At 36.4% G+C, this 15963-nt stretch overlaps 1 protein-coding gene across 1 annotated transcript in view; it reads left to right on the top strand.

Annotated features, from left to right (window-relative positions):
• Positions 1 to 15963, top strand: part of tdrd12 (tudor domain containing 12) — a 132209-nt gene that overhangs the window by 103963 nt on the left and 12283 nt on the right. The window contains exons 27-33 of the mRNA XM_060838340.1: positions 288 to 469; positions 3151 to 3260; positions 6100 to 6158; positions 6296 to 6488; positions 8526 to 8601; positions 14296 to 14393; positions 14642 to 14769. Of these exons, the coding sequence (XP_060694323.1) occupies positions 288 to 469; positions 3151 to 3260; positions 6100 to 6158; positions 6296 to 6488; positions 8526 to 8601; positions 14296 to 14393; positions 14642 to 14769 (846 nt within the window). The remainder of the gene's footprint in view (positions 1 to 287; positions 470 to 3150; positions 3261 to 6099; positions 6159 to 6295; positions 6489 to 8525; positions 8602 to 14295; positions 14394 to 14641; positions 14770 to 15963) is intronic.

Here is a 15963-nt window from a genome sequence, read left to right as displayed (position 1 = left end):
GAATGTCAAGCTATTGTTTCAAGGACTGTCGCTACCTCCCGTCATCTAGAGATGTTCCTCTGCACTTTTCTCTTTTTATAGTTCACTTATTCTGTGAAGAGTCGAGGCTCCAGCATTGAATCTTGTGTAATTAGTTGAAGATGCTTCTATAAAATTTCCCTGATCACTTTGTAGTATTGATTAGCCAATTTATTTTAAATATTATCTGTTGTCGACAGAGAAATGCTATATTAATATATTGTTAAACTATTCCCTTTGTATTTTGAAAACTTTGTTTTCCTTTGTAGCTGATACCATTTACTATTATGTTGTTGTGCGAGATCCCTCTAATGCTGGCTCTGAAAAACTGGCAGAACGTATGCGATCTAAAGGACCAGGCATCGGGCCACCTGCAATTTTAAACCAATTGTTTTCAGAAGAAGCTGTGAAAAGTGAAGAAACCAGCTACATTTCATACCTCTGTTCTTTGGTTTGTGCACTTTTAGGAGATCAAAATTGTAAGTGATGCTCACATATAGCTATAAAATTAGCTGCTCTGGCTTAAGTTGAAAATTTTAACATGTTGGCCAAATGCAATTTTCTTCAGGAAATTCACTTAATATTTGATTTATTATATACTATTGCAGTGCATCCCAAATTATTTCCAATTATGATTCACTGTCAAAGATTGAAGATTATTCCAACCACTCAGTGAGAACTGAAAGTGGGTTGAGGGCCTGAGAGCAGGTGTCTGTTGGAGAGCATGCACAGCTGCTTTATCTCAGTCGGAGCTGTACAGTCACACTGCCAGTTTGCAGCTCAAGATCCCAAGATTTCAGCTCCTATCCCCACTTGGCATTTCAATCCTCACTTTGCTAAGTCCTGTACTATTATATCAGCATCGCAAAGTAAATATCAAGCTGAAGTTGTAATTTTAAGACAATGTTAAGCAGAGATTTGGTAAGAAACTCATTGTTGCCTCTGCCTCACCTCATCTGGTCCTGAAGCCCTTCTCTGTTATCTGGATGTTTGAGTGTTCTGATTCTCTCCTGGCTGGTCTTCCTTGAAGCCTCTGTAAACTTAAGCTCCTCCAAATTTCAACTGCGCATGTCCTGTTCATCCATTACCTCAACTTATTGATCAAAATTAGCTCTCCCTAAATCTTTGTTGACACATTTTAAAATGCTTTTTTAAAAACCTATCTTTGACTAAAACTTTGGTCACCACCGCTAATATCTTTGACCGGCTTGGTGTTGAATTTTGTCTGATAGTACTCTGAAGCCCTTAGGTACATTTTACCATACCAAAGGAAATATCAAAACACAGGAATCACGTATTCTATTTTTGAATTCTGAATAAACTTTAGGTCTGCACAAAGAAATATTTTTACTGTTAGTAAACCAGCCCAAACTCATGTTTGTGAGACTATTTCCCCAACCTTTCATATGGTATTGCTCATCGATATGATTTATAAATCAGGAACAAGAATGATATTCTGCCCTCCTAGGCCTTTGCTGCTATTCAGTGGATTATAACTGATCTAAACCTTAATTCTTTCTTGTTAGCTGGTTCTATAACCCTTACCTATATTGCCATCAACAATAAGTCAATTTGAGGTTTGAAGTTGTTCAATTACTGAGCCTAAACAGCACTACTTTGGGGTGGAGTGAAGAGTTCTAGTTTCCCACCATCTTCATTTAAAGGGTTTCCTATCCACAATTTAACTGTGATTGTCAATTATTTCCTGATGTTTTGGATTCTCCTAGAGTTTTTAAAATCAATTTAAGCACTAAGCAAGACCATCACTTAACTTATAAGACTAGATTGTAAGATTAGCCTTTTTAGCTCTAGCATAATTATGGGAATTTGTGATAAGCTGTTTCTCAAGCTCATATGCCCCTCATTATGGAAAGTACTTAGGACTGGGCACTGCTCCAAAAGCCTAAACTGAGCTTTATTTAACTGTACCATCCCTTTCACTTCTTTGTATTTTGACTTTTGAGAAAAATGCCATTAGCTTTTTAAATTGAATTTTCTTCTGATCGACTAGCTTTTAGTCAATTCTGTTAGATTACTGAACTTGATTTTCGAGCCGGAGAGCATGACCTGTGGGAATCCCTGGTAATGAAAATGATTAGCTTTTTTCAGGATTACACAATAAAATGTTATTGGTAATTTCAAATAACTTATTTTATGAAACAATGTAAATGGATTGCCTTGCTCCATTAGATTCTTGCAAAAGAATCCAGTCTGAGCATATTTTTTTTATCTTAAAGCATCATCATTAAGAACCACAATAGTGAAGGAACTCCAAAACAATGTGCTACAATATCCTGCAGAGAGTGCATCAGAATCAGGTTTACATTTCCTATGCAGGTTGCTCAGATTCCTGATTATTCCAAAAGAACAAGCTGATGTAATAATTGCAAAAGCTCATTTGATCAGGATGCAAGTAAGGTAAGATTATTTTAAGTATTATGCTATCTCCATTGGCTGAGAATATGAGCACATTAAAGTTTGTTTCAAAACATGCTAATTTGTCAAATTAAATTAGTGCCCTGATCCTGAACTATTGGGAGCAGCCTGATAACAATGATCTTGCCTTGATTATACAATTAATGGATTGCAGGTGTGCTCATGTCCAGTTAAGGATGACCTGCAGACTCAAAATTACTGACTGAATAGAAGATCCTGCAGAGCAGGGAGAGCAAGTGCTTTGTTGCTGGTAATGAAGATAAAGAATACTTTAATCTTGAGATATACTCTCAATGCATTTAAATATTTGAACTAATAAGAAGCCTCAGCTGCTGTGTTAACACTGAAGAGGAAATACCTCGAGATGAACTGCAGCCAGAGGGGTGGTGATTGTGACTTGGCATCTTGAAGTACTGGTCGTTTCCACTTCTGCTGAGAGGCTGCCGGTAAACAGTGTAGCACTGTGCTCCTGCTAGACTTTGTTTCTACATCAAGATAAAAATTATATCCTTGATGACTAGAACATGCAGTTACAAGATGACGTCCATTCACTATAAAATAGTCCTCAGTGCAATGCCACCCATACATGTGATGAGTTCAGTTTTCTTTTTTTTTGTCTTTGTAATGATTCTAGTCGCACACCATCGTGAATAATGTGCCCAAGGATCTCTTTTAGGTCTGCCGTTTAACTTCCAGGTAAAGAGTGGGTCTTACTATTGGGGCAGTCTGCACCTGATTCATGCTATGGCCAGTGTTCTTGCGACCAACTTAATTAAACTGGATTTTATATCGAAGAGTAGAACAAGGTAAAAGAAAAATATAGTAATATGGGAAATCAGGGTCAGAGAATGGCTGGAAGAACTCGAGGGAAACAAATACAGTAATAGACCAACCATTAAGACTAGATATTACAAAGACAATTAAATGACAAAACTAAAGGATCTGTATCTGAATGTGTTTAGCATTTATAACCTGGTAAATTGATAGTGTATATTGTAGTGAACTGTTTGTTTATTTATTTCAGAGATATTATTTCAGGATAACTAGGATTGGATCATTATGTTGAGAAGCATTAAAAAGAAATAAGAAGCTAGGTAAAAGTGGAGTCATAACACTGTTATTCAAGGATGACATTAGTTCAATGGTTGGAAGTGATCTTACTTTGGAGATTAGGATATAAAATTGATTTGAATGGTGAGAAACGGCAGGGGAGATTGGTCGACAGGACCCCAAAAGGTACCACAATGTGAGACAAGATATACACAAAGAAATATTGGGTATTTTGATAAAGACGCAGCAAGATTCATAGATGAATTTATTCTACATATAAATGGGAAAACTTAGATTGGCAGTAGTAGCATGGATGAGGGGTTAACTGGAGGCATTTTGATGGAGTTTTTTTAGCGCAGCAAGTTTTGGAATCAACCAAAGAGCAGGCCATATTAGACTTGATGTTGTGTAATGTAACAGCATTCATTAACAATCTGAGTTAAGGTACCTGTAGGTAGCAGAGAGCATAGTGATTGAATTTTGCATCCAGTTTGAAAGGAAAGAAGAGTGGGTCTAAGGTTGGTGTTTCAAAAATAAATAAACTCTGAGCCAACTAAATTGAACTAGGGAATAGATCAACAAAAACACAGTGGCAGACATGTGAGAGATATTTCAAAATTCAGAATACATATGTTCTTACTCTAAAGATAAATCACTTAACCTCAGATGGTGGTTCCTCCCTTAACTAGAGAAGTTACTGAAAGTAGTAAACTTAAGGAAAAAGCACAGAGTGACATACTCTGATGATTGGTCAGAATATAAAGAATGGCAGAAAATGACTGAAAGGCAGGAAGAAATTCAAGTATCAGAGGAAGCTAGCTAGAAATGTAAAACTGATAGCAAGAGTTTCTTCCAGGTACTTAAACAAGGAAAAGAGTAAGTAATAAGAGTTTGGAAAGTATGTGGTGAAGTGCACATAAGGAAGTTACAGATGAATATAGATAGGATGAGTGAACAGAAAAAAATCTGGCAATGCATAATGTGGGAAAATATGAAGTTATTCCCTTTGGTAGGAGGAATATAAACAGCAGAGTATTATTGAAGTGAAAATCAACTTCAGAATTCCAAGTGCAGAGGGATTTTGGTATAGGAATCGGGGAAAAGAAAATTGTGTAGGTACAGCACACGATCATAAAGGCTACTGAGCTGCTTTATTACAGGAAGAATTTAAACGTAAAAGTAAAGATGTGATATTTCAGTTTGACATCTCCAGTAGTGTACAGTTTAAGTAATCATACTTAAGAATGTAAATGTGTTGGAGGCATTTAAGTACTAACTTGATACCTGAAATGAGCAAGTCCTGTTAGGAAGATAGGTTGGATAGACTGAGCATGTTTGTAAGAGTAATAGGTGACTTGATTGAAGTGTACAAAATGAATGGTCTTAACAAGCTAGGCATGGAAAAGATGTTTCCTCTGGTTCAGTCCAAATCTAGGGGACACTAATTTAAGTTTTTTTTTAATTAAGCTGTTCAGCTATGCTGTAACACACCTCTGGAGCAAGTGGGACTAAAACATGGGCATCCTGGTTCAGATGTAGGGAAACTACCATTGCACAAGAGCCCTCCTATTTTTGATGTCTCTGTGCCCACGGGCTTAAGGTTAAATAGTTTTAAAATTAGGGTTTGCCCTTTTAGAGACAGAAATGAGGAGTGTTTTCCTGAGTGTTGCGAGCTTTGGAACTATTTACCTCAGGAGGTGGAGTTTTTGTTTTTAAGACTGAGGTGGATAAATTCTTGTTAGGCATGGGAATCGAGGGTTATCAAGGTATATGGGAATTTGAAATTTGAAACACAAGCAGTCAGCCATGATCTTATTAAATAGCAGGCTCGAAGGACCAAATGGCCTACTTCCACTTCTGTTATTGGATATATATTTGTCTTGTCTTTTCATTGAACATTTTCAATACCTGTGTTTGCCATGACTCTAATCTTGTTCTTAACAAGACAAATTGTGTACCCCAATTCTGTCAATCTTTTTAATGTACTTTGGAAATGCTTTGTGATGTCCTCGTCCTCATTTCGAGCTTCTACAATGTGACCAGATATCCCCCTGAAGATTTCAAATGGGTTGCTGGGCACTTCAGTAAAATAAAAGTGGTTATAAGTCAGTAAAGTGTTAGAAAACAATGTAAGAGGCTTCATTCTGCATAAACAAAGTAAATTAAATCAGATAACCAGCAACTTCTACAAATCTATTCAGCTACACAACTAGTATCAAATAAATGTTATATTTTTGTTCTCTTCAGGCATGACAGCAGGACCTTTACAATACCACACTATTGCTTGCACATTCCTTTTGTTAATTGTACAGCTTGGCATGGAGAAACACAGATGGTCTGAGAACATTTAGAAATATTATTATTTACCAATCCATGTCTGTATCAGTTGGAACAATCTAACACTCACTCCATTCTGACTTAATTTATATTGTGTTGTGTCATCCGATGTAACAATGTTACCTGATAAAGTTATTGAAATTGCTCCTGGATAATCAAAGTTTAATTCTGTAAAAAAAATCTCAACTATTTCAAATCATTTAAATTGCTCTGAGTTAAATATACTTTAGAATTGATTTTTCAGTTATTTTGTTGCAGAGATCTGGATGAAATCAATGAAGAGAAAGGAATTGATGTACTTGTGAATTTACTTCAGGGTAAGAACAAATCTCTATATGTTTTTACTGATAAAGAATTCTAGCCATCTAATTCACAATCTTGTACAGTGTTATAATTTAAATTCTCCAGATTGTTGAAGCCATTCCTCATTGCTCTTAACTCTGTCTGGTTTTAGGTGTGACTAGTGCAGAACTGCAAGAAAGCACATGTGTTGCACTTGGAATTCTAAGTGAAAACACCGACCTGCGTATTCCTATAATTGATGCCAATGCATTGAAGTACTTGGACCAATTATTGAAAATGCCAATTGAAACTAATGTGTGGGAAGCTATTCTTGGAGCTTTAGATGCACTTCTTTACTCCAGCAGGTATAAAAGAATGGTTAAATAGTATCTTCCTTTATAGAATAGTAGCTTCAATAGAAGAAAATTCTCTGAATCTCAATGTTTAGGAGGTTTGTGTTCAGATTAGAAGGAAGTAATCGATGAATTACCATTCTTTTCTTTCAATCTCTGAAGAAATTCTGGAATTAAGTAGATAGATGTAATTCATCCAAAGATGCATTTCCTTGAGTGCATTTTAAATTTGCCTACCCTGCCTAAATATCTGCCTAAACACTTTTCTTAAATCCCTCCCAATTAATCTTCCTCAGTCTTTCTTCCCCTTGTCTTTTCCCTTAGCTCTGATTCCATTATCTTTCTCAATCTTTTCTCTGTTCCAGTTCCCTTTTCTCCCTGTTCTGTCTTCTGCTAATGAGAAGTAAAGGGATTAGTATGCATTATATATTTAAAATATATATTACATATTACTAATATATTAGTATGTATTATATATTAGTATGTTTTATATATTAAACTTGCTTTATTTCCATTAGGCCAGTTACTGAGTTAGAACTTGCAATTTTTCTGCAGTATTAAGTTTCAATGATTTTTGTTATAGTCCCCTGTCTACCTATATTCCTGACTTTGCTCTTTCTGTGAAACCAATTGGTCAAGTTCCATGAGCACTGATTATAATAAACTCCCCTGCCCCAAGGCTGCCATCTACAAAATCTCCCTATTCATTTTTCAAGCCTTGGAATGAAAAGTAAAAATCTATACCAAGGAGTAAACCCAGTATGGAAAAGAGAGACTGGGAAGGTTTTGTTTATGCAGAACATGGATTGCTTTGCATCAAAGAATAATTGAGTTTGGTGTCATTAGATCTTTTTAAAGAAAGATTGGTCAAATGTTTGCAGCAAAGATAAACACAACGCTGTCAGCAGAGAGCATGACACTGATTGGTATTTACTAGATGATGATAATAAAAAAAACAAGAACATATTGGGGGGTGTGTATGTGTGATAACTATTATTGATTCTTTAGTTTAAAATCCATGGTCTTTTGGTTGCCCTCTTCTCAATAACTTTACTTCAGACAGTTTCATGATTGATGTTTTGGAAGTCAAAATCAACATGACAATTTTGAGAATAAAGTAAGTCCTCAAAGTTGTCTTCTTGAAAATAAAACTTCTAAATAACATAACCTTTGATGAATCATAGGTTGGTATTCGAAGATTGCACCCTTCGTTAAAACAAGATGTGACTCCTTCGGACATTTCTTAGCTGGAAAAGCAAATGTGCAAGTTGAAATACTGTACCATACATGTGCAGCATTGTCCATTCTTAGCTGAAATATTTTATTAAATTAGATAAGCCACTAAGTATTGAGTAAATACTGTATAAATTGAAGGAAGAATAGTACAAGGTTGTGGGAAGAGGGGAAGGAATTACACCTAGTTGGATAGCTATTCCACAGAGCAAGCTCAGGCATAAATAAGCTAAATGACTTCCTTCTGTACTGTGCTATTTGATTAGCCTATGATGAACAGCTGCAGAGAAGCTCTTAAGTCTGGTCCTCTGACTCTTTCCTTAAACTTCACAGACTCTCTCTGCCATGTTTTCTTCTCAGGTTCAGAAATCATATTACCCAAGGGAGGCAAGTTAAATGCATTTTCCATAGAATATTTTGGCAACAATACAATCTTTGAGCACTGCATTATGTTTTTATATTTATTTTCACATTGTATTTAGTTGCCTTAATGATTTTCTACTCAAATATTCTTCAACTTTAAAGAAAATATTAAATCCTATGTCATGGATAGATGCACAAGCCCTTCAGAGTGGGTTCCAACATTGAAATTCGCAGAATCATGTCAATCAGATTTTTGTTCATTTACTCAAAGTAGTTCTTGGATGAAGCTAAATTTGGCCAGCAAGATACAAATGAGGTAAAAACAAAAGTTGCAATACAAAATCATAAAAACAGACCCAAAGAATAAACAATTTTTAAAACAAATCTGCATTTGGAAGCAAAGTCAAGTGGGGATTTACTGTAGTTTTTAACACAATACTGCAACTTTTCCAGAGTTTGTGAAGAAATTGAACAGCAAGCGATTATATGTCACCCTTGTGCAAAGGTTGAACAATCTTCAAAGGATAAGGTAAAATTAGATGTTAATTTAATTTTGTGTGAAACAATTACAGAGGTAATGAAAATATGCCAATTATTGTCAGATCATACATGAGTTTTACGAAACACTTGTAAAGCTGCATGCCATCTGGTTAGTTTCTGGTATTCACTTAGTTATCAAAATTGATAGCGCAAACAAATCGCAACAGAAGAAAATCTAGGTAAGTTGGGTGTGACAACTTACTTGAAGGGAAATCCCAAGGTACAAGTTACTTAATAGTGCTGCAGTACACTTTGCTAATAAGAAAGATACTTTGGAGAGTCAAAAATACTGGGAATATTAGTTGAATTTTTATTTGAATATCTTTATTTATTCTCATAAAGCCTCTTTTGTTTCGTCTCTTATATAATCTCTGAATGCAGTACTTTTCTTATTAGACAGGTTAACAGGACAATTTCTTTCTCTTTTAGTCACAATATTTAGGACAGTGTACATACTAAAGCACATCTTACTTGCTACCAATCTTTTTCTCAAATAAAGTCTCGTCAGCGGTTCATGATTGGCCAAATATGACTTATTTCCTCCTCGTGAGAAATCACATCCTTGCTTGTCTCTGCAGTAACTTTATCTTGGGGTGATTTGAAGCTCAAAGTTTAGAGAATCATAGATGCAAACCAGCGGTCCACTAATGATGCTGCTGATGTGTTGAGTAGTCTTTACCAAGTTATCTTGAGGTAGTATTTAGGTAACAATGGTTAGGTTAGAATGATGGTGGAAGTTGGTAATGAGAAATCTAAGCTTAATCAAGTGGCAGGGAGTAACAATATGGCAAGAACTGAGTTGGGCCAGATAGACTGAAACCACAAGTGTGTGGAAAACAGTGAGCAGTGGGCTAACTTCAAAGCAGAGATGGTTCAGACGAGGTAGGGCAAACAAGTCCAGACTTGCCTGGAGGACAGGGAAAATAGAAATTACGGAAAAGTAATGTCTTTATGACAGGTGTCAAAGAGAAAATACAGTTAAGAATCAAGCTGAATACAGAAGAGAGGGGGAAAAGCAAATAAGAAAACAAAGGGGGTTCTCTAAAAAGACTGATATCTAACATTCTGGGAAATCCAAAAGTCTTGCAGAGGCACACAACTAGTAAAAGGGTGGTGAAAGGAGGATCAGGTCAATTCTGTACTAGAAAAAAGGATTTACATATGATGACCGGAGGCACGGACATGGGGAGCAAATAAATCCTCTGCTTCTATCATTACCTATTAGCCAGATGCTACCCAGTCTATAGTCACAGCGAAGGAAACTCTGTTACTAGAAAGGTTTAAAATTGACAATGGGGAGGTAGTAGACAAGCTGTCAATACTTAAAAGATGATAATGCACCAAATCTGATTATATGCAAGGATATTAGAATCATAGAGTCATAGAGAAGTACATTATGGAAGCAGACCATTTGGTCCAACTCACCCGTGCCAACCAAATATCCTAAATACATTTGTTCCTGTTGGCCAGCATTTGGATCTGTATCCCTCTCAAACCTTCCTATTCATTTACCCAAGCAGATGCCTTTTAAATGTTGTAATTGCACCAAACACCACTACTTCCTCTGGCAGTTCAGATCATTCTAGACATGCACCACCTTCTGCATGGAAGTGAGAGTAGAAATTTGATGAAACACTGAGAATCTTTCAATCATCCCAGGACTCTGAGATGGTGTTGGAGGAATGGAGAATTGCAGACGTTACACCACTATTCAAAAAAAGGTTGTAAACATAAGTGCAGCAATTACAGTCAGTTTAATTGAGGAAATTTGTAAAAACAATCATTTAGGATCGAATTAATAGTTACATGAAAAAATATTGGTTAATTCAAAACAGTCAGCATTGATTAGTAGGAAGAAAAATCACTTCTAACAAATTTGAAGGAAGCTTTGAAGAGGTTGCAGAGAGTGTTGATGAAGGCAATGCTTTTGATGTGTCTATGAACATCCCATAAGGTGTTCAATATAATGCTAAACAGTAGACTGTGAGAAAAGTTGGAGCTCATGGAACAAAAGGGACAGTAGCAACACAAATGCAAAATTTGGCTGAGGGAAAGGAAGCAGTCGTGGTTAATGGGTATTTTCTAGGCTGGGGGAGTATTTGTAGTGCTGTTCCACAGGAGTCAATAATAATCTATAGCTTCGTGTACAGGGATAGTTTCAAAATTTGCAAGCACTAAAATCCTGGGTGCATTGTAATCTGTGAGGAGGACAGTTTAGAACTTCAAAATGACATTGATAAGTGGGTGGATAGATAAGTGACAAATGAAATGCAGTGCGAAGTCGCACTTTGGCAGAGAGAACATGGAGAATCAGTAAGAAACAAAAGATGCTATTCTAAAGAATGTGCACGAGCAGAACAAGCTGGGTGTATGTGTGTGTAAATAATCAAAAGTGGCAGGATAGGAAAAGAACAGTTATTAAAGCATATTAATGCCTCATAGGGCAGAGAGTACAAGAGCAGAGATTTTATACTGAAATTTATATTGCATTACTAGTCAGACCTCATCTGGAATATTGTGTAGAGTTCGAGGCATCACATTTTAGGAAGGATGTGAATAAATTGGAGTAAGTACAGAAGCAGTTTACAAGAATGGTTGCATTGCTGAGACATGTTAATAATGAAGAAAAATTGACATGTAGGAGCAGAAGTGGGCAGATCAGCCCCATCAAGTCTGCACTGTCATTCAGTGAGATCATGGCTAACCCAATAGCCTCAACACCAGTTTCCTATCTCATGGTTTCCCAAAACCCTTGATTCCCTGAATGAAATCTGTCTATCTCAGGCTTGAATATATTTAATGACTCAGCCTCATCAGCTCTGCAGTAAAGCATTCCAGAGCTTTACTACCCTCTAACAGAAAAAATGTTCTCTCATTTCTGCCATACATGGCATAAGGAAATCCTCTGCATCTGGAATCAGCCTAATGAGCTTCTCTGCACTGCCTTCAATTACATGACATCTTACCTTAGATAAGAGGACCAAAGTTATTCACAGTATTCCACGACTAGCGTGTATTTAGTTTTAATGGCTTATATATTAGCAAGGTCTCCCTATTTTTATACTTTATTCCCTTTGCCTGCCTTATTACCTGCTGAACTTGGATGTTAGCGTTTTGTGTTTCATGACCCCTAAATCTCTCTCTGCTGTAGCTTTCTGTAGTCTTTCTCCATTTAGATAATAATAGTTCTTCCATTCTTCTTGTATAACTTCACATTTTTATCATCTTATATTCCATCTGCCAGGATTTTGTTCACTTGCCTGACCTGTCTATATCTTACTGTAGACTCCTTGTGTCACCCTTAGTACTTGCCTTCCCACCTACTTCTAATATTGAAGTTAAGTCCATTAATGATAATGTCACGAAAAAATCTTCTGAAGGCATCATAACATTGCCTGTAAATTTCTCCCTGCTGGTGTCAATAAAAGTTGGCAAGGTTTGCTTTTAATCAGAGGCAACCCAGTTTAAATGGGATTAAGTTACTTAGAAGCACCAAACTCTCGATGCATAATTTTGGCCAAATATACTTTTTATTTAACTCCCAAGGTGTTCCCATTGTATTTTTCTCTCTTTTTAGATATGCTCCATTCAAAATTACAGCTTTAATATCGATTCTCCTGCATTCACAAGGTTTCGTTGCTAAAAAAAAACCAAGAACATCTTCATAACTTCTGCCACTAGCCTGGCTTTAGACTATATGTTCCATAAGTAAGCACCATTTCCATGCATATCCATTGTTGTCCCTTATCTGGTATCTCTGAGGGACATCACAGATTCTTTCTGGCTTTGTAATTCTTGCTATTTGGCATATTTCATTAAATTTTCTTATATTTTGTTTGTGGCCTTTAAGACCTACCAGTCCTACCACTGCTGGTGGTATGCAATTTATTTGTTGATCTTGTTGAAATACACCCTCTATCTTGTCTTTCTGCACTGCTACAATGTGACAACCCTTCCTATTAAGAAGGTTCTTCGAACAATTCATGATCTCTTGGAGTATGACAGCTCACGGACCTTTGTCTGAGCTTACCCTACATTTTCTTGCTTTCCACTTTTGTACTTCACAGTTCCAATCCACAAGCCTAACCTCCTATTCCTCATGCTGTACATTCAGCAAGCTTTTATATTTTTTCAGAGATCTTCCCTGCTGTACTAATAACATAGTCGCATCTCTTTATGACTAACCCCTTCCAGCAACTTTTTTGACTTTAACACCCACTTTTGGCAGTTGACCTTTGGGACCAACAGCTTTGTTTTGATGATCAGAACTAATCTATCCACCATGAGACAAACTTTTTAAAATACTGTAACGTACTTTTCTAATTAACCTTGTGACAGTGCTGCCCCTTTAACAAGGTTACTTTGTCCTTGGTGTTTCTTTCAAGAGAGGTCATAAAGGTAGAGGTGCGCAAATATCTGAGCAAGAACCTGGTTTAACGATGAAAGACAAACAGTGAGTTCTTCCAGTTCAGGTTTCTTTTTAGTTTATTTAGGTTGTAACAGTCAGAAGCTGCTGCAGAGCAGAAAGGTTCCAAGCCTCAGCAGATGGTTCCTGACTGACTTTATCTCTGAAATTTATTTGGAAGTTGTGTCATCCTGCCTGTAAGAACTTGAGTTTGAATTTATCTTTTGCCAAGGGGTGTGTTTATAGGATGTTATGGGAATTGGAATAGCTCCTTAGTTACGTTGCTATATCGAGTCAATTGGTTTTCAAATAGTTAAATTCTGTTTGCTTTTGTTCATGCTTGAACTATAATGTTTAAATAAATTCTCTTTTTGTTTAAAGAGAGAAGTTGTATGACTAGCTGCATCACTCCTAGAATATGCACTATGGATCTGCCTTGAAAAATTAGGGTCTAGGCTACCTCCTTGAAATACTTTGAGGGGGTCTGGCCTGGTCCAAAACAACCTGTTCAAAGATGTTACTGTGCACCTCTGGAGCAGGGGGATCTTGAATCCACGCCTCCCAGTCCAGGGGCAGGGACATACCCATTGCGCCACATTTCAGTTAATTTTAACAGCATAGCCACTTTCTTAAACTAAAGGGTTTGTTTCAATATCGTGATGAGTGTAGTAAAAAAACGTTTTCCGGAGATGGAGAAAATGTGAAAACCACTATTACAGTGTTGATTCATGAAATGTTTGAATACTTTCATAATGATTTTAAATTTAAATGGATGTGAAGACTCAAAGCAATTTATTGATGAATAGGGTGAGATTGAAAGGAAGAGTGAGGAATGTAGTTTGGTTCATGTCATTCAGAAATGCTTTATAATCAGTGAAGTATTGGAAATGTTAGAATTCCCTTCTCAATTTCTCAAACTTAAGTACTCTAACAGGAGTACTTTTGAAGTTTAATGACTGTTGCAATATAAGAGCATGTGACAACAACTATGCATAGCAAGATCCCACACATTTCAGTGAAGTGCATAACCAAATGATCTATTTTGGTAGAGTTGGTTGAGGGATACATTTTGACCAGAATATTTGGGGAACTCTCTCAATATTCTTTATTGTGCAATCTTGTATTCCACTTTCAGTTTAATGTCTCAATCAAAAGACTTCTTTTCTGATGGATCATCATGTGGTTCTCAACTGAATAACAGTGGTTAACTTTAAGATCATATGACAAGATAGAATGCTGATGAAAGCTCAAATACTTATCAAACTTGTGTTTTGTTAGGTTTTGGAAAACGTTTTGAAGGTTTTGTGTTACCTCAGTGGAAGACCACAGAGTCTGAATTTAAATGTATTAAGTGGACTTGTTTCAACTATTGACAGGTTTGTAATGTTACAGTGTTTGCAAGAAAAAGTGTGTATATATGTGTAGGTGTGTGTGTGTGTATAAAATATATATATTGTTCAATTGTGTGGAGGTATTGTAGAAGCTGCAAACAAGGAAAAAAATGCAAAACAGCCATTTTTAGTTACACTATCGTAATATGTGTTTAAGTATTTTCTTGATCTAATCTTTGATTGTCGTCTGATCTACATAGGAATGTAACCAAGTGTTTCTTGACCATTTTTAGCCTGTTAGTACACAAAGCCAGCAAGACTGCTTTGTATAAAGTAGCAAACAATTTGGGATCTTCACTGGCCATTTTGCAAACGTTACACTGCCCACAAAATGATGCAACCTGTTGTGAAGAAAATACAGGTATGGTTTTACCTTGGTTGATAAGTTTATAGCATTTCAGTTTGTTATGAAGTAAAAATTGTTCTGCATACTTGAAATATTTTCATGAGTGCATTTTTAAAATGAAGTATTGAGCTACATTACTTGGCGAGATACAGCATTAATGATGCTAGTTTGACATTTTCTGTCTTTGCTATAAATTTAAAAGCTTTACCTCAAACATTTTTTGTGTATTATTTTGCTGCTTTCCAGGTCCTGCAAGTTGTGATAAGTGCCTATTTTGTATTGCTAAAAATAATTATTCAGTTTCACTTTTAAGCAGTTTCACGTATACTGCAGAATGATCATGCAATAGACAGAGCTAAGTAACTCCACAATCAACGAATCAGCTCAAAGCTTTACAGTCCTACCTCTTCTTAAAAAAAATGCTAATCAGAGGCAGATACTGAATGAATATCTCAATGAGAGGTGCCCCCAGCTCATCTGTAGAAAAGACAAATTGCACCTTTTGCATTCATGTTCTGGGAGAAGCAACAGATGATCCATTTCACCTTTCTGCTAACGTTCCTGACATAATAGTGCATAGTTGTTGACCAATCCGATTTACTCCATGTGACATCAAGAATGACTGAAGGCACTGGATGCAGCAACGGTTGTGGGCCATGATAGCTTCTAGAAGCAGCACTGAGGAATCTGTGACAGTATTGAAAATATCTCAAGTTGAACTTAATCTGGTCAATTACTGTCCTAGTAGTCTATTACTACTCAATCGCTCGTTACGTGATGCAAGGTGCTGTGAACAGTGCAAACAAGTGACACTTGTTCATCAATTCTCGTCAATACTCAGGTCTCATTATAGGTAAAGGAGTTGAATTCTAGGGGTTAAATTATAATAATATCTTTGGATTACCGTTGACTGGAAACTTAATTGGTTCAACCACATCAATACTATTAATACAAGAGCAGATCAGAGGCCAGGAATTGTGCACTGAGTAATTCACTTCCTGAAGCCCCCAAAGCCTTTCCACTATCTATAAGAGCATGTCAGGAGTATGATGCATGCCTGGATTAGTGCCGCTCCAAGAAGCTCAACACTGTCCAGGATAAAGCAGTTTCCTTGATTTATAGTACCGAAGTATCAACTCTCTCCATCATTCTCCTCAAAACAAAATCATAGTTCCATAAGATGTTTTCGCTATATCTGTTGGTTCAGTT

Source organism: Hemiscyllium ocellatum, chromosome 17 (genome assembly GCF_020745735.1).
Source record: "Hemiscyllium ocellatum isolate sHemOce1 chromosome 17, sHemOce1.pat.X.cur, whole genome shotgun sequence".
Lineage (NCBI taxonomy): Eukaryota > Metazoa > Chordata > Chondrichthyes > Orectolobiformes > Hemiscylliidae > Hemiscyllium > Hemiscyllium ocellatum.
Note: the sequence above shows the minus strand (reverse complement) of the source record. Positions and strands in the feature narration are given on the sequence as shown.